Source organism: Pempheris klunzingeri, chromosome 11 (genome assembly GCF_042242105.1).
Source record: "Pempheris klunzingeri isolate RE-2024b chromosome 11, fPemKlu1.hap1, whole genome shotgun sequence".
In the NCBI taxonomy this organism is placed as follows: domain Eukaryota; kingdom Metazoa; phylum Chordata; class Actinopteri; order Acropomatiformes; family Pempheridae; genus Pempheris; species Pempheris klunzingeri.
In genome coordinates this window covers 18,543,917-18,569,221 of record NC_092022.1, presented here as the reverse complement: position 1 = coordinate 18,569,221, position 25,305 = coordinate 18,543,917, and the positions used below count along the sequence as shown (strand labels likewise).

Genomic DNA, 25,305 nt, shown 5'->3' with positions numbered 1-25,305 from the left:
TCAGTCTGTAAACGCTCAAAATAACAAAACTGTGAGAGAATTAGCGGAACAGGAACAGGAACAGGAACAACACTCTCACAATCACACGCCGCAGTTCTGTCAGATTTTAGTGCTGTTACAGCTGTGATGAGGACTGAGGAAATGCAGACAATCCACGTGTGCATTGCTTTAACCACCTTTTATTTACAACCCATTTTAACACCACTTTTCCTTCATTTTAATGTTGCCTCTTCCCCTCTTCCTCGATGAATGCGTGAGGATTACTGTCTAGATTCTTACAATATGAAATTGGTTGTCTGCAATGTCATTTCCCTGAATATGACAGAAAAGTCTTTTGAGAGACACTTAGCCAACTTTTAAAAGCATGTGAATTACAGAGTGTTTCAAATGATTCCCCCATGGAAGTGTGATATATTTTGTAATCAGAAACAGGGAAGACAAGTGATCGGTGGAGTTACAAATAAGACTTTTTTAAATTCTTTGTGACAGTGTCTTAAGAGCTCATTGAAGTCCAACCAAAACACTGATACCCTGTAATAGTGGTTCATTTGCATCAGCTCAGTAGAAGTCTATGCCAGTGTAGTTCCTTGTGTTTTGATGGCTGATGCTGTTTCAGATCTCGAACCCTACTTAGCTTTAGTGTGAAACGAATATTTGGAAATGGAGTCATTTGTATTACAGCATTTCCTCTGTACCATCAAAGAATGACTTGAAAGAGTAACTCTGAATAATAGTCCAGCAAAACACAGTAATAATGTGGAAGAGTGGAAAGGGTGACCCTAATCAATTTGGTGTGCCAATGGGTGTGTTTTGGTTAAAATCGTCCAAGGAACCATTGTAGGCTGTTTTTTAATTACTAAAGAGTTGTTATTGCTCTGACGTTTTGTGATAATTATACATAAATATATCATTTAAATGATCTGCTTACTGTAATCAAGGGGCCAGTATTTGAGTTCTTTGCACCACTGCTTTCAAATAAGGTTCACTTCCATGTTACTCTACAAAGGTTTTGCCTTTTCACTGTCTCTTTCACAGGTTTGTGGCAAGACAACAAGCACAACACAACACAATGTAAACAGTGCATCTTGATCAGATAACAAAAAACGACATGAAGCAGTTGATAAGGTGGAATCATGTTTTGTTTGCACGCCTTGCAAGATGTCTGTGGCAGCCATTTCTTATCTCCGCAGAGACACTTCATTTTAACAAGTGCTAGCTTTAAACAGATGAGTAGTTTTTGTTTGTCTCGTTGTTATTATCTATATGCCCCCCCCCCCCCACCCCCAGTGTTTGCTCGCTTAGAAGACACAATTTAACACTAGTGACAATGCTCTGAATGTTTCAGAAGCTTGAGTAATGCCAGTTATTCTATAAATGTATGCTTCAGGCAAAGTGAAGCATGGATAGGCTGTCCGTCTCTTTTTGTTGCTGTCACAGTGTCTCTCATTTTAATGTCTCTCTCTCTCTGTCCGTGTGTCTTTTTTTTACTGTCTGTCTCTCTCTTTGAACTGCTCTTTTTCCATCCCCCTTTCTCTCTTTTGCACGTGAATATACAGACATTTGGCTCATTAATGTCAAAATGTCTGAGAGGTTTGTTTCGTCCTGTTTAAAGTCTGCATGTTCGGGTTTCCTCTGATGCGCCTGTCTCTCCTCTTATTTCAAAGACATGCAGGTATGAGGGTCTGTATATGGGTGTTTTCCCAAAGCTTTTTACAACTTTCCCATTTTTCCCACCTTTCTCACCAGCACACCTGTTCTACCATAATTCAGAGCACATGAGGATTTAAACAGAGTGATGAAAAGAAGGAAGGAATGAGAAGAATTCAAGGCTATTTGCGACAAGTTTTGCGATTCATTAATCAAAAATGCATATTGACTATTGCTAATGTAAGTCTTAATGAAACAAAAACGGATATGCCTATCGTCACTGGTGTTGAACATTCACACTAACTTGGTCAATAACTCGTGAATTTGCTTTCTCATTTAGTGAGTTTCCACCTAAATGCCATCTAACTAAACTTTTAGTTTACTAAAAGTTTCAGGTTCTCTCTTCTCTTCTTCTGTCTGTTCTCCTCCCCCTCCTGTTGCTGACACATTCCCCAGTTCAATAACATTGAAGTAGATTTAAATGAGCTAACTCCTTTAAAATCACTTCATCAAGCAAAAGAGACCAATGAGGAAAACCCCTATCAGACGGAATAATTATTTAAAGCAGATTATTTTAGTATGACTCCAAACATGTCTGGGGGGGATATTTTTAAGTAGACTAAAGTCTGGTTGCCTATACTCCCAACCCCGAGTCATTTAGTCTTTTAACTATATTTTCACCAGGTGTCTAATTTTTTTTGCATTACCCTAGTAGAAATACAACTGCAAATCTTTTTGATCTTCCAGTTCCTGTTCCACTTCCAGTTGAATTAATAAATCTTTAATAAAGTCACGTCTTTGATGTTTAGTTTTAGCAGATATTGCCTTTACACAACACTTAAATACCAAACACATCCCAGTGCAGACACATAGTGCATGTTTGAAGAATGTATTCCCCTCAAACATAGCTTTATTGGCTGATAGATGGAGATGTATGTTAAGGAGGGCTGTGGAAACGTTAGTCAGCAGTACACAAATCACTAATGTGAATGAAGCTACTCTATCTTTTTGTCAGGGAGTTTTTCATCATTGCAACATTTCAGATTCTGAAAGAACACTATGATCCAGAAAGCTCCAGGTCATACTGTATGCTCTTGCTCGTAATATTCCTTTGAATGTAAGCAAATTGTTTCTTTTTTACCTCCCTTTCATTCATGGTAGAGGGGTGCAAGATTTTCATTTTATTACTCATGCACACCGTAATTCTTTTCTTTGTGATGCTGGAAATTGTAGGCTATATGTCCAACTAATGTGCTTAGATGATAGAGCACACTGGACTTTCAACCAGGATAACAGGGTTAAATCCTGTGTATTATTTGAATCTATTTTTTAACATATATATTTACATATATTTAGATATACTGTACTTGGTTAGTTTTAGGGTAAAGATCGTGGTTTGGGTTGAAATTATAAGTTAAATACAAAAATATTAAAGGCAGTGTACATTTAACACAAAATATCTTCTTTCAAAAAATATACCAAGGTGTAAATAGCCACATTGCCAAATAGTGTTGTTGACTACTGACACCTGGATCCGCATCTGCCTTCACAACATTTTTATATTATTTTATGTCCTGATTGGCATATAATATGTACAAAAAGTAGACAATTCTTAGTATTTGTTAGTGCTTGAGTTTTCAATTTCTGTGCAAAAAAACAAACTGCAAAACAAGGTAATTCATGTAATGTCGCTTATATATCGTTTATATCGACTGTAGGCAACATTCAATTCATTTCAATCAACATTTGATGTGTCCAGCTTCCTAAAATGTTAGGATGGGCATCTTCACTATTTCCAAAGGTGATTAATGGATTGATCTAGCATAACAATTACTTACAATTATCATTAGTTTCAGGTGTATTACTTTTGCTAAAGTCTTAGACCATGTCAGATTTTAAGTCACAACTATATGCTCAGATTTGTCTATCTTTTTTTTTAATCTCATTTTGTTTACTCATAGAGTGCCATATTACTGCGGTTACAGTCACTGGCCTGACGTTATGCTTTTGTCAAAGTGTATCAGAAATCATACAGTAATATAGTAGCTGTCAGCCTCTGTGGTTTGGGGCAAATTCTGAGTGATGTCCAACTTTGGTCTCATGCATGTTTTTGGCATCAAAGTTTCTAAACTAATAGTTCAAATGATCTCCTAATGTGGCCTTAGTGAAGGGTTTGACAAATGTTGGTTGACAACCATTACAAACCCCTCCCATTTTCTTACACTAATTAAAAAGATTGGGCATCATCACCCGAGGGACAAAAATAGACTGCATTGCTTGGCAGTGCTTGTCATCATAACTTCCAAAGACATGGTCAGACAGATAAAGCGAACTCATTGGTGCAGCTGCAAGCAAAGCTATGAATGGCTTAAAACAGGAATTAATTACAGGAAATGTCTAGGTAAGAAATTGAGGATAAAGAAATGACATCCCCATTGCTCTCATACACAGTAATTATTCTAAACAACTGCAGAGTTCAATCATGATTTCTCCACAGTGTTGTTGCCTGGCTTATCTTTTGAACCTTGACATTTTCACTAGAACTCGTGACAGTCAAAGAGGTGTTGAGCATCGCTTAGTTGCATCTTTGTGTTTTCAGTGCAAAATGGACGTCAGTCAATTGAGCAGACATGCAGCCATGTACTGTTGTCTGGTAGTCTTGATGACTCATGTCTGCAGGGATGCAAAGCAACAGAGTGACTCAAGCCAGTGTGCTTCACTCATACTGTGAGCCTCAATGTATGCTTAAATGACGTCAAGCCAAAAGCATCACCCCTGCAGAGGCTGCCATCCTTGCCAACAGCTCAGTTAGACAGAAAACTTTCATTACAGGTCTGCTTATAAATTGCTGTACTCTGTTTCCTTCTTACTTAATTCATATTAAATTTTTTGCAGTTTTGTTTTAGTGGAGCATAAATACACAAGAAAACTGAACAGACAGGTCACCAGGAGTAATACACAGCTTATATGCTTTCAGTAATCGATTCTGCCATCGTATGCGTTTCATATTACAGAATGCAAAACTTGGAATATTCTTTTATTTAAGTTAGCAATAGATTGGTAAAGCACCAAACAATCTCCTGTCATGCTTTTATGCAGTCGCATTTTCGGCAAGGCAGATTTGTGGACTAGAGTTTGTCTGCTCACCCCAAAGCAGTTATGGTTGATGCGTTCTATTACTACCAATTCACCTCTCTTTTCACAAGTTCTCAGTTGTATTTGGAAAGTCTTGTTCTGCAAAACAGAATCATGTTTTATGCTTCAGTGGCGTGAAAGGGTGTGATGTACGGTGAATGCTCTGAGCAGGATGTTGAATTCTACACAGCAATTCGAATTTGAACCAGTTAGGAGGTAAACGTGTACACAGTAACTAAGGGGAAGTAACAAATTAATTGCACATTATTTTCAGAATCAGCCCTAAATACAGTCAAAGTGTTGTGTATTTGAATGATGTACCTATCATAATCACAGTTTGTTTACTTATTTAGTTTACCAACAGTAATTTCTTTTATTTTGTCCATCTTTATTTCAATGAGCTTATGCTAAATAACAGAAACACCTCTGTGTATAATGCAATACAGTTCAATAGCACCCCAAACTGTATCCACCAATATCTCTTAAGATCAGTTTCAACAAAGTCACGAAGGCATGATCTATTGCAGGACTGTTCACTGCCTTCATTTTAGCTAGGTGTAGCTAATAGATAGCAACTAGATTTATTTCATCACATATATGGAGAAATGAAAGTAGGCAGCTTAAGGTGTGTTTAGGTTGTCTTGATACCATTTTGCTGCACTCTGGGAATGTCCTCGTAAATGACCTGTGGGTTGGGGGTGACAATGTTGATCTGAAGCTACAAAGTAAACCTCGGCCTCTGGGGCAGCAGATACAAGAACTCCGGGAAAAAGAACAGCAATAGGATGTGAATTATACATCTGCACTCTGTGTTGTTTTCCTCGCCGTCTAAGTCAGATGCACTTTCATGTCTCAGTCCTGGAAAATGACCTCTTACTACCCTGCAGTTACGATACATAAATCAGTTGCCAGTGACTTGTGTTGTGTGACTAAAAGCTTTGATATCACACAAACCGAATAATTACATGCTCATCCAGTCATGTTAGTACTCATGTTGCAGTCCCTGGTGGTTGATTAGTCTTCCGCAGATTTTTAAAGAGAGCAATGTTCTCTTTCCTATTTATTAAGCGTGTTATTTGAAAAAAAATATGCAATACAATACAGTATTATAGTGACTAACAAACACCAGAAGTAGGGACAGGAAGATTGTGCTTACAAAAAGAACAATGGGGAGGATAGTGATAGTGCTTGCATGAGGCTCTGAGTGAAATGATTGTACCTCTTGCCTGTATAAATTTACTGTGCCCTGGAGGCTACTCAGGGGAAGAAAGGGGCTTGCAGCAATTTAGCTCAAGAGCAGCCACCATGACAACAGGTAAATACGGAAATCATTTAAGATTACATGATCTCCTAAAACCTGCAAGTGTGGATTGTTAGGAGCACCTCCCTCTTTTGCCAAAGGGACACGCAGTTGTGGCAATTAAATCTCTTTTTAATTGTTCAGCTTTGCCTGTTCATCTACTGAATCAATTTAATATGTCTCCTTTGGTACGTGGTGTCATGTTGAGGTTGCAGGATCCTTTATCAGCTGGATTAGAAAAATCAACTGAAAAACTCTGATAGAATTAAGTCATTTTTGAAAAAAAAAACAACAAAAAAACCCCATACTATTTGTTCTCTATATCAACATTTTACATTTTTACCTTATGAGGATTACAAAAAGAATCAAGCACAACTTGTGCATCTGTACTCAAACCTCCAGAGATGCAGTTAAATGGTTCTCATATGAATAATTTATATTTATACATGTCGTTCATCCTGCAATCAACTTTCCCAATGGAAGAGAACAGCTTCTTTTTGTGTTGTAGGATACTCCAACAATACAGGCAGATATATGAAGAATGTATAGTCTAGACACATTACAGGTGCCAGCTTTAAATCAGTCAGTCTGGACTACTTGAGATGCAGTGATGCACTGCACAGTTGAATAGAAGACAGGCCTGGAGAGCCTACTGATTTAATGACCTGAAAGCTTGTTTCTAATGGCTGATTGGATTTACTATTGATTATGTTTTCAGAGCATGCGGTGGCATAGTTTTGTGATTGCTGTTGTCGCCCACTACAAATTGAACTAGCCAACACACAACTAATGGGAACATTAATTTCTCCGTGACAAAATTAGAGATTCCCATTCACTTATCTACACCCATTACATTGAACCTAAATTAGAGGAACAAGATTGTTTTCCCGTTGATGACAAATACTTTTATCTATGCATCCTCAGTACACACACACACACACATAATGTATTCACAGGAGACCCAATCAATATACTTGATTGAGTGCTTTCCATTGACAGAGTGCCTTCTCCGCTAACAAGTGTAGACTTACTTGTGCATTTTTTGATGCCGGATCCCTTCTTCACAGCGTGCCGGCTAAGCTTGCATTGGAAGTTATTCTCCCAAAACTCTGCAAACCAGATATTCCTTCTGTTGTTCTCTAGTGTTCGGCTGATGAAGTAGCGATCAAATCCTGAAAGAAATAAGATGCTGTCAGAATTTAACCGGTTACATTTTTACATTTAAATTATATTTTATATTCTACTCACTATGTGTCAGATGCATTTCATTGTCCATTTATAACGTTTTATGAGCAAAATTTTGGGCCCTAGTAGATAACTTCTATGATTCCAAATGAGCTGGGTATGTACTGAAAAAGCTTAACCTACAATTTACTAGAACAGAAGCTCTACAATGTAAAATATCAGTATTTGAAATTGCTTTGATTTGCTCTTCGCTTAAAACAACTCAAATGAAGTCAGTGTCAGTTTGTCAGTTTGAAAGTTTGAAAGTGTCAAGTAATATCAATCAATCTTTATTTATATAGCGCCAATTCATAACTGATGTTATCTCAAGACACTTTTGATAAAAAGCAGGCCTTGATGATTTAAGAATTCGGATTCAAGAATCTGCACATGAGCCAGCAATCACGCGTTAGCTGACAGTGGCAGGAAAAACTCTGCCCTTTAACAGGAAGGAACCCAGACAGAACCTGGCTCAAAGGTGGGCGGCTTTCTGTTGTGGTCCATGTTGGGTAAAGGTGAAAGATTTCATTTTGCTGACTTAAATGTTTCTTATTATATGCAATCCATGAAATTTAAAAAAACAAGAATGCATTGGGCCCAGTTCTGCAGAATTCTCTGAAGCCATATGGGAATATGTAATTTCTTCATAGCATTGAATCATACAATAAAGACTACTGTATTCATGTTTTTCTCATTGCTACTTTATCTATTATCTTCTGTCTATGTGTGTAAATTCTTTTACCCATTGTCAGCTTTATTCACACTTTCCCAACACTTAACTAGCATTGTTAGAAAGCAGTAGCTCTACATGTACAATACAGTATATGAAAAATATGACAGATACAATACTGACTTAGTCTGTACGATATTGAAAGGTATGATGTACAATATGAAAGGTAAGTAACAGCGATGCCACTGCACTTTACATCCAATGTGGCTCTATGTGGTAGAAAAAATGGCATCTGAAGCCCTACCATTACCGGTCATTTATATTGAATGTAAAGAGGATATGATTAGTGGAGGAAAACATACAGTACAAATAACTAAACAGAAGAGGGACAAGTTAGGGGGTATGTTATGAATACCTTTGATGGACTGTCGTTTGGGTAGGATGGTGACAGCACCCTCTGCCATTTCTTCTTGGTTCAGTATTGGAGAGATTTTGGAGCCCCAGCTGTCTGAACCTACCCAGATGAAATGGCCTGTTTGATTGGCCTTCTTAGCTGCTTGAAGGAGCCGCCTTTTGGACAGAGAAAGAGAGTCATGTATAATTGTGTCATATAATTTTATGTTGTCAGTGTTTCCATTTATTTTCTGATACATTTCATGCACGTACAGTGATATATTACCTGTAAAAGAAGGTTCCTATTTAAATGCACCCTAAAGTGTAAGTGTGGCTGCCAAACAGGTGACTCCACGACAAGAATATTCTATTCTGAGTGTGGACAATGTTGCACTGAGGCACTTAAGTAGAATTGAAAAGACACCGCAGACACACTATCCATCCCCAGTGCAGTGGAGTTCTTTTTGGCTGTGGCAGAATGACACCCTCGCCACATTTGTCCAGGCTTGTTGCCAATGGAAGTAAGTTTGGGGAGCTGTAAAAAACTGCCAGCATGCTCTGCTGTAGCAGCAGACTTACATCAAGAAAGCTCGTGCCCAACAACATAAAATTTAAACACAGCCACCTGGCAAGTGAAGCATTGCTGACCCTCATATCACCCCAAAGACACTTGAACAAAAAAATCAATATTAAGCATCATATAGTATCGTAGAACACGATTTTTCTTATTATACATAGCACATGCTGTCTGGACATCTTGTAAAAGACTTTGTCTTTGCATGAAGGATGAGGTATAACTCTGTAAAAGATTCCTTACAGTTTTTTTTGTAAAATGTGTGTGGATTAGACGAGCAGTGAGTCATCCAACTGACTTTATGTCTCTTTACCTTACTGTTTTATGACCCCAAGGATTTATGTTTGATTGGTAATGATTTTTCCCGCAGTCTAGTCTCCAGAAATTTTGTGAAATGAGCATGTCTTAAGATGCAATTACAAGCTCCATGCAAGAAAAATGAGAAAAATAGATTTTCTCACTGTCAGGAGATTACATGACTAGACATGCTGACAAGTCTGATATGAAAATAACACGGCAAGAAGTAAAGGTGTCGGGGTCGTGGATGGGTGTATACACTTCCTTTAAACTTTGACAGCTCAGGTTCAGTTTCCAATTCTTATCAAGTTCTACTCTGAAATCTGAAATTGTTATTACATCCCAAGAAAACTTTACTATAACTGTAACAAACTTGTTTTAGTCACTTTTAAAAGTTTCAGGTAAGAAAAGGAAAAAAAAAATGAAAATGACACATTAAATATGTGTTATAGTACAATAATCAGGTGGGGGAATGAAATGTTCACATAATTTAAGTGCACAATAAGGGATAATTTAATCAAATTTGCTTTCATTTCAATTTCATTAATTAAATAATTTATTTTTCAGAGTTTATGCTTATTTCACTAAATGTCAAAAATCATTATGCTGCTTTCTTAAGGAGTAAACACAGTAAGTCTGTCTACCTAAGGAGGTTATGAAGGGCTGCCCACATGTTATTTCTCTTATTCTTTATAACACTGAGACAAGGCTATATATTTATATAACTGGTTGAGTATCACATTACAGGGCTCCATCTAAACAACTGAAGTCACTTTCTGTGTGGACAGTTTGGGGTTCTTAGTAGGCTGCTGCCAGCTCACACTTACTGGGTTCAAGGATAGAGCAGGCATGCAGCACTGAAATCCCCCTGGCTTTCTGTAATTACTATATATCCAGACTATTACCCGTTATCAGGACTGGATTAAGTCAATGAGCACTGGGACTTCTGCCCTGGTCATCATCAAGAGACCGCCCCAAATCTCTTCCCACTTCCTCCAGGAATATACTGGCCTACAAACTGGTTGCTGGGAAACATTTTCCCTTACAAAGCCACAACAGTTCTGTGTGTGTTTATTCAGCCTACAACTAATTAACTCATTCTTAATACAGACAATACGTCTTAATAGTGGATAATGAAATTGATTGCAGTGGACAGCAGGGACACTATTAACTGCACTTCAGTATAGTATGGTCAGAGTAGATTGGGTCAACAGATTAGATGTCAAGGTAGATGACAATGCTATTTGTTGGATATAAAGAACATGGGAGTAGACAAGAAATTTAAAGTTGTCAAATGAATGTTGTGGAGTAATAAGTACAATATTTCCCTTTGAAATGCAATGGAGGAAGTACCATAAAATGGAAATCTTAAAATATAAAAATGCACCTCAAAATTGCACTTAAAAACAATGCTTTGCAGGGATTTTTTTCATTGTGTTGCATTAGATCGCAGCATTTCTTGGTTCTCTTAGTGTTTAAACCTACTTCACTTGCCTGCAATTTACCTGTGACAACATCCTCAGTGACAAGGCTTAAGAAAATGTGAATAAGCCCCAGATATAGCTATATTTGCCATTTGTAACTCGTAAAACTCGGTGGGTAGCAGACTGTAATTTACATCGCAAAGGCAAATTAATTTCCTTATATACACACAGGAGACATTTGTGAAATTTTATAGAAAACAGATTACGAAATAACATCCATCACTTTAGACCTTAGATTTGGAAAACTCTTTAACAGCTTTCAAAGTTATATCAGTGGGATACTTTGCCAGTTTCAGTCAGACTTTCTGTCATTACAACGTTAGTAGTGTATGTAAATGAGGGATGTTTAACTTTTGTCCTGTTTTGCCTGCACTGAGAGCTCTCCGGAGCTCCCTGCTCTTGTGGGGCTGTAGGGTTACAATTCAATTGAATTACTTAACAATTTAAGTCAGTTAGTCAGCCCAGCCTAGGGGAGCTCTCATTGCGGGCAACATGGAGGAAAGTCAAACATTGTTCATCAGCATAGAATACTGTGATGATACAAAGGTGGTTGAAAAGCGTCAACATATCCCTTTAAATGACAGCAATTAGCATTCCACTGCACTCACTTGATGTCATCCTCATTGGCAAAGATAATGACTACTCGGGCATTAGGATTCTCACTCAGCCTGCGAATGATCTTGTCAAACTCTCCAGGTCTTGGTTCTCGTGGTATTTTCACAGACTGGGAAATGCACAGGCCACCTAATTGGAAGACAAAAGAGAAAAGTTTCCAAATTAAACAGGTTTAACTTTCTTCAGTAGAACGTCTGGACAGATCTCATTAGCAGACATTTTAAATCCAAGAGCGTTTTAATGTTTTCAGGTGTATCCTTTTCAAACTGTTGACCATCAGAAATGTTTGTTTGAGTCTTTTAACCCACACAAATCTTTTTCAAATCTCCGGACTTTTTATGATAGATGCACTATTAAATGTATACAGGTGCAATATTTCACAGCATGAGGGATGCAAGACATTAAAAAAAAATCTTTCCGTGGAGCACAAGGGGCAACTTTAAGACACGGAGACCCATCAATTCAGTTTATGGTCCTGCCAGTGAGACCAGGGGAATTTGGTAGCGTTTGAAAGTACATACATTTTGTAATTGAAAGCTGGTTCCATTTGTTCAGAGTCATTTGTCCTATTACATTGGTTGTTTTCAGTTCATTCAGCTTAACAACAAAATGGGCCCTTTACTAAATGTTTTCTTTGAAATTCAGGTCCTTGTGTGAGGACTGAGCCATCTTTGAAACAGATAAAAGACATGAAATACATGACTTTAGTTGTATCAGTCACATTGCATGCTGGTAAATCTGCTGCCAGAAAAATCTCTTAGTTTAGTTTAGTTTAGTTAGGCACTAGTTAGAGCAATACCTACAACTACAGTAATTCCCCACAGATCAGTTTAAAGAGAGTCCTGACCCTCTTAGAAATGTTCTGCTATCGAACACAAGTCTAAAGGCAGCATGGGACGTTCCCTGGTTACCAACAAGCTAAGGCTTTTTAATCCCCAATGCAACATTTCAGGATAACTCTTTTGTCGCCCTGCCAAAATGCCACAGAGAGTATGTGCATGCTAATGAATTTCCCTTTCGTGACACAGTACAAAGCCAGCCCAATGAACAATCAATGCAGGAATAATACCCTCTAGTTGAGTTCATGGCAGTCAGACTCACACCATAAAACAAAGCCTGGCCCCAGCTCAGAAATTAATAGGTTGGGAAACTGGAAATATGAGTAGAAAATAGGGGATGCCATTAAATTAACAATGATGTTTTGCTGCTCTGCTCGTGGGTACAAAAAGTCACTTCCGGTTAAATCAGTGTGGGGCCTCAGTCAGTGGCCTGCACTATTGTTCTGATTGTACACTGGATGAATTTAATGATGTTTCCTTTTTCTTCAAGTCTGTGGTTTCGCTATTCCACTGGGGCTGTTTTTTTTTTTTTTTTTTCAAATAGGCTGCATGTATAGGTTTGCTGTGGTCATGCATGTCACAGCTCGAATACAACAGGTTCTGGCTTAAACAATACATTCACTTGGATGGTTAATAGATTAGCAGTTCCTTCACTGGACAAATGGACTCATTCTTTTGGGCGTAGTGGCCCGTGTCTGTTGTTAGGGGATGTGTCCTTCTGCATTCAGGATATTATAGATATTATGTTTAATGAACTGGGGCCAGATGTATATAAACAAAAAACATGCATTTGCCATTTCCTACTTCACACATACTTCACACCAATCATACAGGTTCTTTCAGGGTTATATGATAAGTTCAAGATGGAAAAGTAAGGCAAAAAGACAGAATCTAACAATACATTATTGTTTAAATGGCTACTTTTTGTGATCTTCACAGCAATCTGTAAACATGTCAATCAAAGATGCATTTATAAACTTACAAACCTTTATATGCTGAATTTCATCCCTTGTAGTTACATTGTAAGCATAATTTTATTTCGCTGTGTGCATGATATTCTCAATTTATTCTTAATGTGAAGCACTTTGTGAGAATAAGCAAAGTCATGAATTGCCTTTAATGATTAAAACTAAAATATCAATGCTATACCTTTAGCATTGATATTTTAGTTATATATAGTTATATAGTTATAATATTTGACAAATTAATGGCATATGTGCCTAACGGAGGGCTCAACTACTAATATAACAATCTGTGAAACTGCACAATTTGTTTTCTCTTTTCATTGATAGGTGTAAAGGCAAGTGTTACAGGCACAATTATTGATATGCACATCTTAGGTTAGGGGATGTCCATGTCCACGTGGGGCTAACTGTGGGAAAGGAAATAAGGTGCACGTGGGCCCAGTTCCACAACGATTGAGATTTCTAAAAACAGAACCATGTGTATGCACATCCTCATGAATTTTACAAAAGGATATGCATGTTTTCTGTCTTATTACATACGTATACATAGTTATACAAGAGTTTAACCCACACAGAGTTTTATGCAGGTGTTTTACGGAACAACAACTTCAACAAAATGAAAGTATGCAAATATACATATTCAATGAAAGCATTTCACACTTCACAATATTTGTGTACCTTTCTACAACTGCGTGCCCCTTATTGTTATAGCTTTGATTAAACTGAAGGAGAGGTTTATCTGTGTACCTCTCTGTGTCATTACACTTAAACTACCCAGACAGGCACATGGGAAATTTAGCACCAGCGTAGCAGCAGCTCTCTGCTCTCAGAGACTCTATCAATCATTAGATTCTATATCTTTGCCTGACTGGCACTTCAGTCCCCCATTCCCCCAACATCTGCTGTGTGGAAGCAAAGCACTCATCCCTTCTTTTTCTTCTCTTCTCACATCTCCGGCAGCAGGTAGCAGCATTGCTTAGAGAATACCAAAAGGACCAGGGGGATCAGAACCTGGCCTGTGGGAGTTAAGGCACACTGAACAAAGCCCTCCACAGGGCCAGTGTGGTAACTCTGTTTGCTGTAGGGTAGACATGGCAATTTGCTTTGTTGCTAACACTCTCCGTTCATCCATGCACCTGTCCATCCATTCTTCTCTAACTACAGACCAATCAAAGACGGCTACTTGACCTGGACTCCAAGACAGAGAGCAGCTACTTTGCTAAACACTCAATCCCTAGCACCAATTTCTGCTTTTCTGTACACTTTCCCCTCAAACAAAGATATTTTTCATTACGCACAGATACATTCAGTACATAAATGGAAACATACAAACCTTATATATCAATTTTTTTTTTCAATGTTTTCATTCTGAAATATTGCTCACACGTTGATTCAGCTATGCCAAGCTGCTCCAAAGGGACATTTGCGCAACCTAAGTGGCTTTTAATTGGTCTTGGCAATCATAGGTCTTGGTCATTACATACTTTATATTAATTTTAGCTAATGAAACGAAACCTCTTTAGAGAATTACATTTTCAATAAAACACTTTGCTAGATTCCATTTTGCCATGAGACAGGATGTAATTTGGGAGACAACTTTAAGGATCCCCCTACTCTTCTCATCAGACTTCCCTTAAACTGAACCAGACCACCATCTCCCACCTAATTTTAATAAACATAAGATAATTATAGAGCAATTAATTACTGTAAAAGCCCTGAAAGCAGCTGTGGAAAAACAAAAACAAACAGCATTTACCTTATTGTTTGTGTCTCCAGAGACATAAAAGATTGTTTACTGATTAATTATGGTTATACATTAAAATTACCTGAAAATGATCTCTACAGAGTTGCAATCAGTGGCTTATGTAAAATCAAACTGAACAACTCGGTTGTGCTCTAAGTCTCACAAAGTAAAAAATAAATCAATTAAAACGTCAAACATAATTAGCTAGTTTGGTCATTTTCCCAATAACTTGTTGTAGTGTTCCAAAACCCAGATAAATTATCAGTACAAACAAGTGTAAGACCACAGTCTAATCCACTGATAAAGTGAAGCAGCTGTTATTCTGCAGATACTGCTGAAAACTTCATGAGCAGTGTATTTCTCTCCCAACACTCATCCTATAGCACTCTTAACATCTGAGACATGTCTAAAAACCACCTCTAAAAATATCCGTTGCTGAGGAAACTGCAAGCCTCCTCTCTCGTGTCTTCCATTGTCAGCCCCAGTCTCTGCTCTCCTAATAGCTCAGAACACTAACATTTTTTCTCATTTGACACCCGTGGGAGAGACAGTGCTGCCATAAACATTACCTATTCCGTAGCACTGTGGCTGATTGCAGCACAGCTCCTGTGTTTGGTGAACAGTAGTGCAGAGGCACACAAAATACACCCAGGTGGGCGTTGTGGTGAAGGTGCAGGTATATAAATAGCCTGTTTGTCGGGATGCCCTTAGCTGAAATATCTACACAAGCATGTTTAATTTGCACCTGGAGAACATTACTAGCAGCGAAAATACAGAGTTGAAAGTAAACTATTGTCGCTTCTGAAATACTTATGGTCAATAGTCTTCCATCGCTGCAAGCTTGCAAAATTGTCACTTTTTTCAACGCTGAATGAAAACAGCAACAACCTTGCTGCTACTTGTTCTGCATGGCAGCAAATGATTTATTAGTCAACAGACACAATCAGTTAATAACTACAAAGTCTGTTTGAGCTGCACAGGGCTTTGAATTCCCATCTGCTTTGTGTAGCTGTGTTGTTCTCCATTCAATCTATTCCCTACTAGCTACCGTCTCTTTACTGACCAATAATCAGAAACGCTCAGCCTCACAGGTTTGATTACAGTGGCTCACATTATAGTACTCGCAAATGAGATCAAATTAAGGAAAATGTCGGGAATCAGAACAAGATGATGTTGGTAGCACAGTGCTAAATAGGGAGATAAATAATATCCCCCTCTGATTTAGTGAACTGTATACCGAATGATTTATGCAAATCAGCTGATCAGAGGCCTGTGATAAACTGGCAAACTGTCCAATGTTTCTCCGCCTTTCATCCAATGCATGCTGGGACACGCTCAGGCCCCTGAGAGTGAGAGGAAATGAATGGGTGGAATTGATTTTAGACAAGAAAAACAACAGTTCAGGTAAAATCCTGCCCATACCTGGTAGCAAAACGTTACCTCAGCTGAACTGCGGGAAGTGTGCTGTGTTTTAATTTTGGTACATTATTCACAGATTGTATAGTTCCCCTCTTATCAGAAATACAGCTGCTAGTGAGTGGAAGTGAAACGCTGGGAGGGGAGAGATTGAAAGAGTGGGCTGAAACCATTAGGGACACTGACCCTGAACAGGAAAGGGCCCAGGTTCATTCCTCTGTTCCAGCAACCACCCTGCTTAAGTGTCCTGGAGCAAGACACTAAATCCCCCACAGTCCCTGAGGCGCTGTTCTGTCACTGACGGTGTGCTCTCACCTCACTGTGCAGGGCTGAGGGGACAAAATCAAATGAATCTCTTCTCAGGGGATCAATTACAGCATAATATCCTATTATGATTATTATGTACTGCCAAGCCACAAAGATATCCGAAACTACCAAATTTAATTCTATTCTGCAATGTTATGAGAAGGGCTTAGATGAATTTAAAGACCATAACTGACCTGTAACATGGGGAGAACAACACAGATGAAAAAGCATGTTGTGTGTAAGAGGTACAGAGCATTTACATCAAAATTTAGTGGCGATATGATTTATTTGAACCGTTTAAATGGGTCTTATATTAGAGGGGAGAAGATGAATGATCTTAATTCCCATGTATCACTGTAATTTGTCTTTATTATGTCAAGCGCTTATGTCATTTTCCACATTTGTAACACTTTTCTACAACATTTGATAAAAAGAAGCCCTCCCGTAGCAAATGTGTGTAAATAGTGTATTTAATGTACAGTACATTACTTTATGATTATTTTAAACACATAGATGTGTCCACACAGCCTGGAAAACTAATCAGGAACTTGCAATGTCTACAGAATAATATCGGAGCTCAGCTTTGTGCTGGATCGTGTCAGGAGCCTTGGGTTCACCATTATATACTGCTAGCAAAAAAGGGTGAACTGTGGTTTAATGTGAAGTTGGTGAGAGCCAAGCTTGTCCTCTCAGATATCACTAAGCAGCACACAAACACATGTCCTGTCTGCCTTTTCTCTGCTAATGTAAATAGATATCAAGAGCAGACAAAATATATATTGAGAGACCAGAAAAATAGAAAGACTTGAATTATGGAATGAAATGCAATAACATTGCAGCATGAATGAACTTATCACTTTTATTAAGAGTTGGTGCTTTGAATCTATTCTGTGGAACATTTCAAGGATGCACATTGTGGTCCTGTTGAATTTGTTATATTGATTATATTGAAAGGTGTATTGGGCCTCTTCACAGAGAAATGAATGGAAAGACATATCTTTGGAATCTTTCAATATGAGACATGAATATACTGTAGAGCCACACTAGTGGTGTGGCCAAAGTAATTAGATTTGATTTTTATGCAAAATAAGTATTACACACATTGCAAAAGATCACTTCAGTCATTTTTTTCAGCTAAACCAACTTCACAGACTTCATACTGTAAATATCTAGAATGTCGAATATTTTCATTTATTCTGTTTTTCAATCAGAGACAGGTCAGTCAGCATTAAATAGTTTAAATAGTAGTAATAGATTAAATCGTTTTTTTCCCCCATAATGTGTTATAGGTCTAACAAAAAAGTCTTTTAAAAGACTTTTTAAAAACGCCTTTAAAACATTTTAAATATCATGTTTATCAAAGCAAGACAACCCACAATGCAGCGGTGGATTTTTTGTAGCATAAAACCTACTTTATCATTAACTTACAGTTGCTGATTCAACAACTCCACAAATGTAATGTGTCTAATGCATGAAATATCAATAATTATTCTTAATATAAAAACCATGTCTTAAGGATTATCTATATTATTGCCATAGTGTTCATTTTCATAAGCCTTCATCATTTTTTCAAGTTAATTTTTGACATCTAACTGTACATGTCTGGCTTTGCTGTGTTACTGAATGAAAATGGTACAGCTGTACATTTGAGTATCAAAGAAGCATAAGATGAAACAAAACGAAATGATGGGAAGCAATTTGCTAGCTTGCTGTGTAGTCATTTATAATAGGTTTCAGATTTACTCGTGGGGAGATGCTCTGATGTTAATAGGAAAGACATCTGCATGGTGATGTGTGAAATTAGATCAGATTAAAGAAGACCGTGATTGCTGTGATGCATCTTCCCATGCATGTTGTCTGTAAAATAAGTATGCCACCATTTCTATTACAAAATACTTAAATCAAAAGTGTGCTTTACAATCATTTACACCATTCTTAATCTCACTTACGTTCTTTCAAATACTACCTAATCTCTAAACTATGTTATTGATAACTGATCTCAGGCGCTTGTATCTTCTTACATGTTGGATCTGCTCTAATTCAGTCCAGACGGAATTAGGAAAAGTCATATTCAATAGAAAAACCAATTTTTTTCAAACTTAAGTTGATACTTTTTTCATTCGAAAGAGAAGAAAAATGTTTGCATGTATAGTTTTCAACCCTGTTGAGGGCATGCTGTTTTGTGTGTTAAGTTGACAGCTACCCTGGTGAGGAGAATTGCGTGGGTGTTTAGACTGAAAACAGCCCTGCGTTAAACAACTGCAAGGAGCTGCAGTGGTTGGGGTGTTTTGATTCATGTACAAGTGAGACAACAAAATGTGTTCCAGGACGTCCACTTTGAATAATAGATCCAGGAGCTGACAGCTCATCAGACATCAGAACACTGAACTGTGATTTGTAATACTGAGAGGTAGGATTCTGCAGCTTTAGAAAGGTAATACAGACAAAATCAGTGGCACAGCTACTGGTGATGTTTTGAAGAAATTCTTTGTGCTAAGATCTGCGTCCTCTACTCTGAACTAGCTGCTAAATTGGTTGTTATGAACTGCATGGGTCTAATCTTTGAGCTCTGAAACTAAAAAATGTATCCACTCAAGCTTGTATTGATGACTCTGCCAACAATCTGTGAACATATATATAAGAATACAATAGGGTGGAAGTGTAGTTACACTCTGGCCTCAAAGTTGATGGATCAACTGAAAGTATTTGTTGGCATGGCTATTTTCTTAAGCCAAACGGCAACCAGTCCTGGTATTACATCTGTCAGCAACTCTGCTCTGATGTCAGCGCTCAGTAAGTCCCAGAGGGAAATGAACCCGCTCTCTATTTATCCCCACAGTGTAGGGGAAGCTCAGGGAGGGCAAGAGGGTAGCGGTGACAGAATACATATTATTCATCCCACAGTGATCCTGCATTTTGGTGTATGCCGTAAATATGCAGCCCCTTCACTACAGTGTGTTTATATTGAAAGCAAATGATCATTTTAAGAGAGTTTTTTAAAAAATATGATGAAATGTGATTGCAGTCTGTGTTTTGCATAAATAAATGGCACCATTCGAAATCCTTAAGCAAAATGGATTCCCTTGCCACAGTCTGAATGGATAACAAATAATATTCTTATTCATCAGCATTAACATGGTGCTACTGTACTTATTACATGTTATAAAAATGAAATTTAAGGAGAAATTTGAATATAGTTTAACGTGTGCACCAATTATTGTCTATTATGATCCACAATCTAGAAAATAAATGTCAAACTATGGATAACATAAACTTCTATATACAAGCAGTTGTTCAGTACAAATGTTTCTTCAAAAATAAACTTTGAAACATTGTTGCTGCCAACAGCAGCAGCACTTTTTATTGACAACCATGACACTACATTAGAAACTATTATTTCAACTCAGTGGTGTAAGCACAAACGATTTGTCTGCGTCGGCAGGAACCTGAGAAATCCAACACTGTCCCATTTTTCAGCAGCTGTAAAGTTCTTAACTGGGTTAATAGCAAAGTTTTTTTTGCACAAATGTGACAATTTCACCTGAGGATACACACTTCATATACAGCAAATTTAACAATGCATTTTGTTTTCTTCAGGAAAGAATAGTAACTGAGTGTCTCTGTCCCCTATTGAGCAGTTTTGCTTGAGAGCATGTGGTCTATTCAGTTCATTCCTGAATTTACAAAAACCGGTACATGACATCAGGTTCTGGGGCAACTATAAATTAGATTTCAAAATGACTGAATGACATTTTCCTTCTCAGTGCAAATAATTTATAAATCAAAGACAGGCCTCTAAGCACTGTGAAATGAGCTTTTCTGCACTGTGGTAAAATGAGTCACCTGACAACCATGGGACTTTCCTCTTACCAAGGAGAATCCACATAGCAAAGCTCTTAAGATGAAAATGTTGTCAAACCTTAGCTGAAGACTTTAAACTATATCCTGGATCCCCTCATGAGGCAAATGCTGCTGCCTGATCAGGCGTGGGCACGGGTGAAGTAGTCGCAGCCTTAAGGTGCACATCCTCACATTGTCAAAGTGCTGCTGAAACTGCAAGTACATGTGATGTTAGACTGTCAGGCTCAATATGTTACCTTCAGTACCTAGCATACATATCTGACAACAGATGAGTGAAACAATGGCTGACATCCTGAATTTAAATCTGTTTTTTTCATCCGCTGGCACATTACAATAGTTTCTTTATCAGTGTTTCAGATGTGATAAATAGGTTCTTGGCGTTGCAGGCATTACTCAGTGTAACCTGCTGATACTGCCAGAAGCAAGTTCTGTGTGGTTGCAGACAAAGAGCTGTAGCAGTATAAATGGGCAGTGGTGTGTTTTTTTGTTTTTGTGAAAATGCCTCCTGTTTCAGTTACTAATGTTCACCTGACTGCGTACGACTTTTCTCATTTTGGTGTGAATAACTGGAAGTGGCAAGATGTTTTTTCAGTGACGGGCATGTTTGACGATTTTCAAACATTTTGTTGGACAAAACTTTGAATTGATTAATCCAGAAAATGTAATCGACAAAGTAAGCTGCCAGATATGATGATAAGAATGTGGCTCAGGAGTAAGAGAGGGTCACCCAATGATGGGTTGTTTGATGGTTTGATCCCAAGCTCTTCTTGTGCACATGTGTAAGTGTTGTTTTGCAGGGCGCTGAATCCCTAATTCTGAAGGCCCGACAACTACTGCAACTACAATCAAAGTCAAAACTTTAAAATTGTGCAAGTGACACAGTTAGCCTCTATATGCTGCATGAATTAATTACTTAAAAAGCCAATCTCCATACTAAGTAGTTATTTTATTACTTATTATATAACTATTAAATAGTTAGGGCTTTTGTAAGTAATGTAACTGCAAAGTAATGTTACTAGAAGAAAATGGAAGCTTGTTTCTGGATGGTGCATCTGCTCATTATAGTAGTTGTCTCAATTTTATTTACCAGAAATACTGCCCATTCTTGTTTCTTTCCTAAATGTGCTGCACCATCAGACTGCACCAAGGTTCACATATGCCCCCTAAGCTGCAGCGCGATCCAACTACCTGACGGTTCATCCATTTTGTGATAAAGTGTCCTCACCTTTGATATTGCCTCTGGCAGGCCCCAGGACAGCCTCCTGCAGAGGCCAGAGCAGCCTTGCCGGGTATACAACTTCTAAGATACAGTAATGAATGCCCCCCTTTTGTTAAATTGTCATTGTGCCAAAATAGTGGTCTAAAAGCTTCTGGTCTCAAAGTGCACAGTTACATTTTTCTGGAATAATTACAACTTAATTTTTAACTACAAATACAAAATATATTATTTTCACATATTTCAGATTAGCAAAGCTTTTCCTAATCACATGTCTGCGATAAAATTGTAAACTGCTAAAATCCCAACCAAATATTTAATGTAAACAATAGATTAGATAGAATAACTGAGAAACTTTAACCTAGATAAATCAGACTCTCAGATTTTAGGGTGTGCTAAAAGAGAAAGTTTCTGTTACACAGCATTGCCAAGTCTCTGTGACCTGTGGCTGAGTCTTGACAACTGTTCTCTCTCTGCACACCTGCAACTCCTTCATTGATGTTCCAAATGTCTGAGCAACCAAATTCCAGGTGGTTGAAAGGATAATAAAGCAAGACTTGGAAATGTAGCTGTGACAATTTTAAAGATTTTGAACCATTTGTGAAAAACTGCTAACGGAACAGTACAATAATGTAACTGCAGTGGAAATACAAAAAGCTCAAATTCAATCGAAGTCTTTCTGTTTGGGATTAGTAAATTACTTTTTTCTGTGTTTGTTAAAGCCATAACAAAACTCAAATATGTATTGTGTTAGCGTCTTAATAAAATGCATCATTTCTTTTGATGCACATGTCAGAATTATTACCGTCTCGTTATATGTAGCAGTTGAACGTACAAACTCTGGTACCTTTTGCCAGTGGATGGCTGTGCAGTGGTATGAATAATGTCAGCAGGTGAGCTGTGCTGGGGTAATACCATAGATACAGGTGGTTGCGCAAAGTAGATTCACATAATGTCTCTCTTAACCCTCAGAAGCCCAACACAGCATTCATCAGGACTCAATGAGGCCTGAAGCAGGAGGAGCAGCTGTCTGAGCCCTGACAGGGATTTCCTGTGTCTGACATGTTGAACCAAGGGGACATGAACTCCTGCCTTTCTTTCTTTCTTTAGATTTTCATCATGGCAGAGTAAGAATTTAAACATGAAATCAATTCATTACACAGACTATAGTGCTTTGTGCTCATTGTTGTAATTTCTTAATAATAGCTATAGTATCATAAGCTCATTTACAAAAAATATTACTGAAAACTCCTCTTGCAACAACATATTTCACTCAGTGTTTCAGGTTAATGAGTATTCAAATCATTCCTCTTGACATTTCCCTCATGACAAAGGGTGCAGTATGCAACCCTCATTTCTAACATTTGCATAATCTCCCTGTCATTCCTGTGCCAGTGTGCTATCTTTGCCCTTGTCCTCCTCCTCCTCCTCTGCTTCAACTGTCATTTAAGAGAAAAAAAAATCTGATCAATTACAAGTTGAAATTATCCATCTATCTAATCTTAGATTGTAGTACCAGTGTACAGATTTGGGGACATGAAAGCACATCAACAAACAAAAAGAAAAATGTTGTATGAGATATTTGACGTTTCATTTTGTAAGTCTACCTGAGATACATTTTTCCAATATTTTCATTTGTCACCACCTGACTCCATAAAATCTACTAAATGTGATTACATACAGAGATACGATAGGTAGGTGTGCAATATCCACTGAAAAAAATCACACTATTTCTCACGAGGTGAGAATAAAAATGACACAGCGCGTCAGCCTCCATTGCTGCAGAGGACCGTACACTCTCTAATAAGGACACTGGAGGCACGGCAGCTTTTCAGAGTGAAGAATAAACAGAGCGAAATCTACTGAGAGAGCAAAGACAAGGACAGTCTTGCATTCCAAGGGTGACAAAAGCAAGACATCATATCGAAAAAGTGCTTGATTCCTCTTTTTCTTTGTAATCATCTTCCATAATGAAACTCCAGCCTTAATCCCAAGAGGTGGTTTGATAGATGTTGTTATACGATGGGGATGACCCACATGAAAATACAGCCTTTTGAAAGCAGGTCTGCATCTCGAAGGCAGACTATTTCAGTGACAGTCCAGCAACTGCAGATGAAATGATGTCTGACGTATTGCCATTTGAAAAAGTGTCCCGATGATGACACTATTCAGCATGCCCATTCAGGGGCTGACACACTTTGGAGGCCAATGTAAACAGGTTCTGTGTGTGAAGCTTGCGTGGTCTAGCATTAAACATTTATGCATCTCTTCCCTCCCCTGCATCTTCTTGTGTCCTCTTCTAGTGAAAGTGAACTAGTGAATAAGCAAAAGCTTTCTCCCTCTGACTATATCATTAGCAGTTTGAGAATATTCTTTTTTTTAGTATGACTACACTATTTCCTTCATGGCCTTGTTTTGTAAACAGAATCATTTTTTAATCCTTTGTTTATAATAAAACCAGTTAGATATTTTAACCTGACATGACTTTATAAGATTGCTTTAGACAATTTAGAAGTAATGCTCATTTATGCAGTGCACCATCACCATGGTTACAAGAAGGCAAGTAGTGTAGTTTGCCACTGATATGACTTTCTAGCCTCCCCAGTGGTGTTGCTCTAGGAATGATGGTCTGACAATTGCTCTGTGGACCACTTTGGTCCAAGCTGAAATATCTCAACAACTATTGGATGGATTGTCATGAATTAATGTTTCCCAGAGGATCAACCCTCATGACCTTTCCACTAATACCACCATAAAGTTTATATTAGTAGTATCTTGATAGCTGCTGGATAGATTACCATTGAGTTTAGTACGGACAGTAATGGTCTTTGTGAACTTTGATCATTTCCTGACATTTTGTCTACTGCCACCATCGGGTCAAAATTTTAATAATCGATTTGTATAGTAATTTGTTTGGCTTTCTTTACAATGAGCATTTACTTACTTATTTTAGAGTGTACTGCATCATATTATGGTTGAATTCATCAATGATGTCAGTACTCAATATGCGATCATCTGATTTATTGCTTCACGGACAAAACCAATCTAGAGACTTTCACAAAACTCCTACAAAATAAGAGGAAAAAAGAACGTTTGCTTGCCAAAATTGTTTAAAAAGGCAGGTGAAAATGGGAAAACACAAAGTAAAAAAATGAAGTTATCTTCCCATTTTAGCAGATTGCACAACTCCCATGTGTTTAGAATAATACTACACTTCCTGCAGACAAAATATCCACAGAAGTCATGCTTTTTTATTCATAGAAAATAAGATCGTTTCTCATGAAAGACAAATGTTCAAGTCAGCGAAATTCAAAAAAGTCAAAGGCAGCATTCAGACAGTAATCCAGTGAGAAATGTAAGCTAAAAAAAAAAATGTTGATGTTTTAACTTCTAAATGCCATATGTTGACACACACAAACTGCATTGTTGTCTGAATTGTAACCACTGAAGAGCAGATTTGTAAAAAAAAAAAAAGCTGTTACATTTTGACTAAGCGCTTCATACGTGGCTAAGAGAGTCTGCCTGCTGATGGGTATGAAAATACCCAAAATAAAATGGAAACTGCAGAAGTCTTTTCATCAGAAATGTTGTCTGGATTATCAAAGCTTTGTCAAGGACA

The 25,305-nt window shown here is 37.8% G+C and overlaps 1 protein-coding gene across 1 annotated transcript in view; it reads right to left on the bottom strand.

Moving 5' to 3' along the window:
* LOC139209498 (metabotropic glutamate receptor 4-like) overlaps positions 1-25,305 on the bottom strand; it is a 114,203-nt gene that overhangs the window by 21,201 nt on the left and 67,697 nt on the right. The window contains exons 3-5 of the mRNA XM_070839230.1: positions 11,333-11,468; positions 8,392-8,546; positions 7,114-7,254 (exon numbers count right to left, since the gene is read on the bottom strand). Coding sequence (XP_070695331.1) covers positions 7,114-7,254; positions 8,392-8,546; positions 11,333-11,468 — 432 coding nt within the window. The remainder of the gene's footprint in view (positions 1-7,113; positions 7,255-8,391; positions 8,547-11,332; positions 11,469-25,305) is intronic.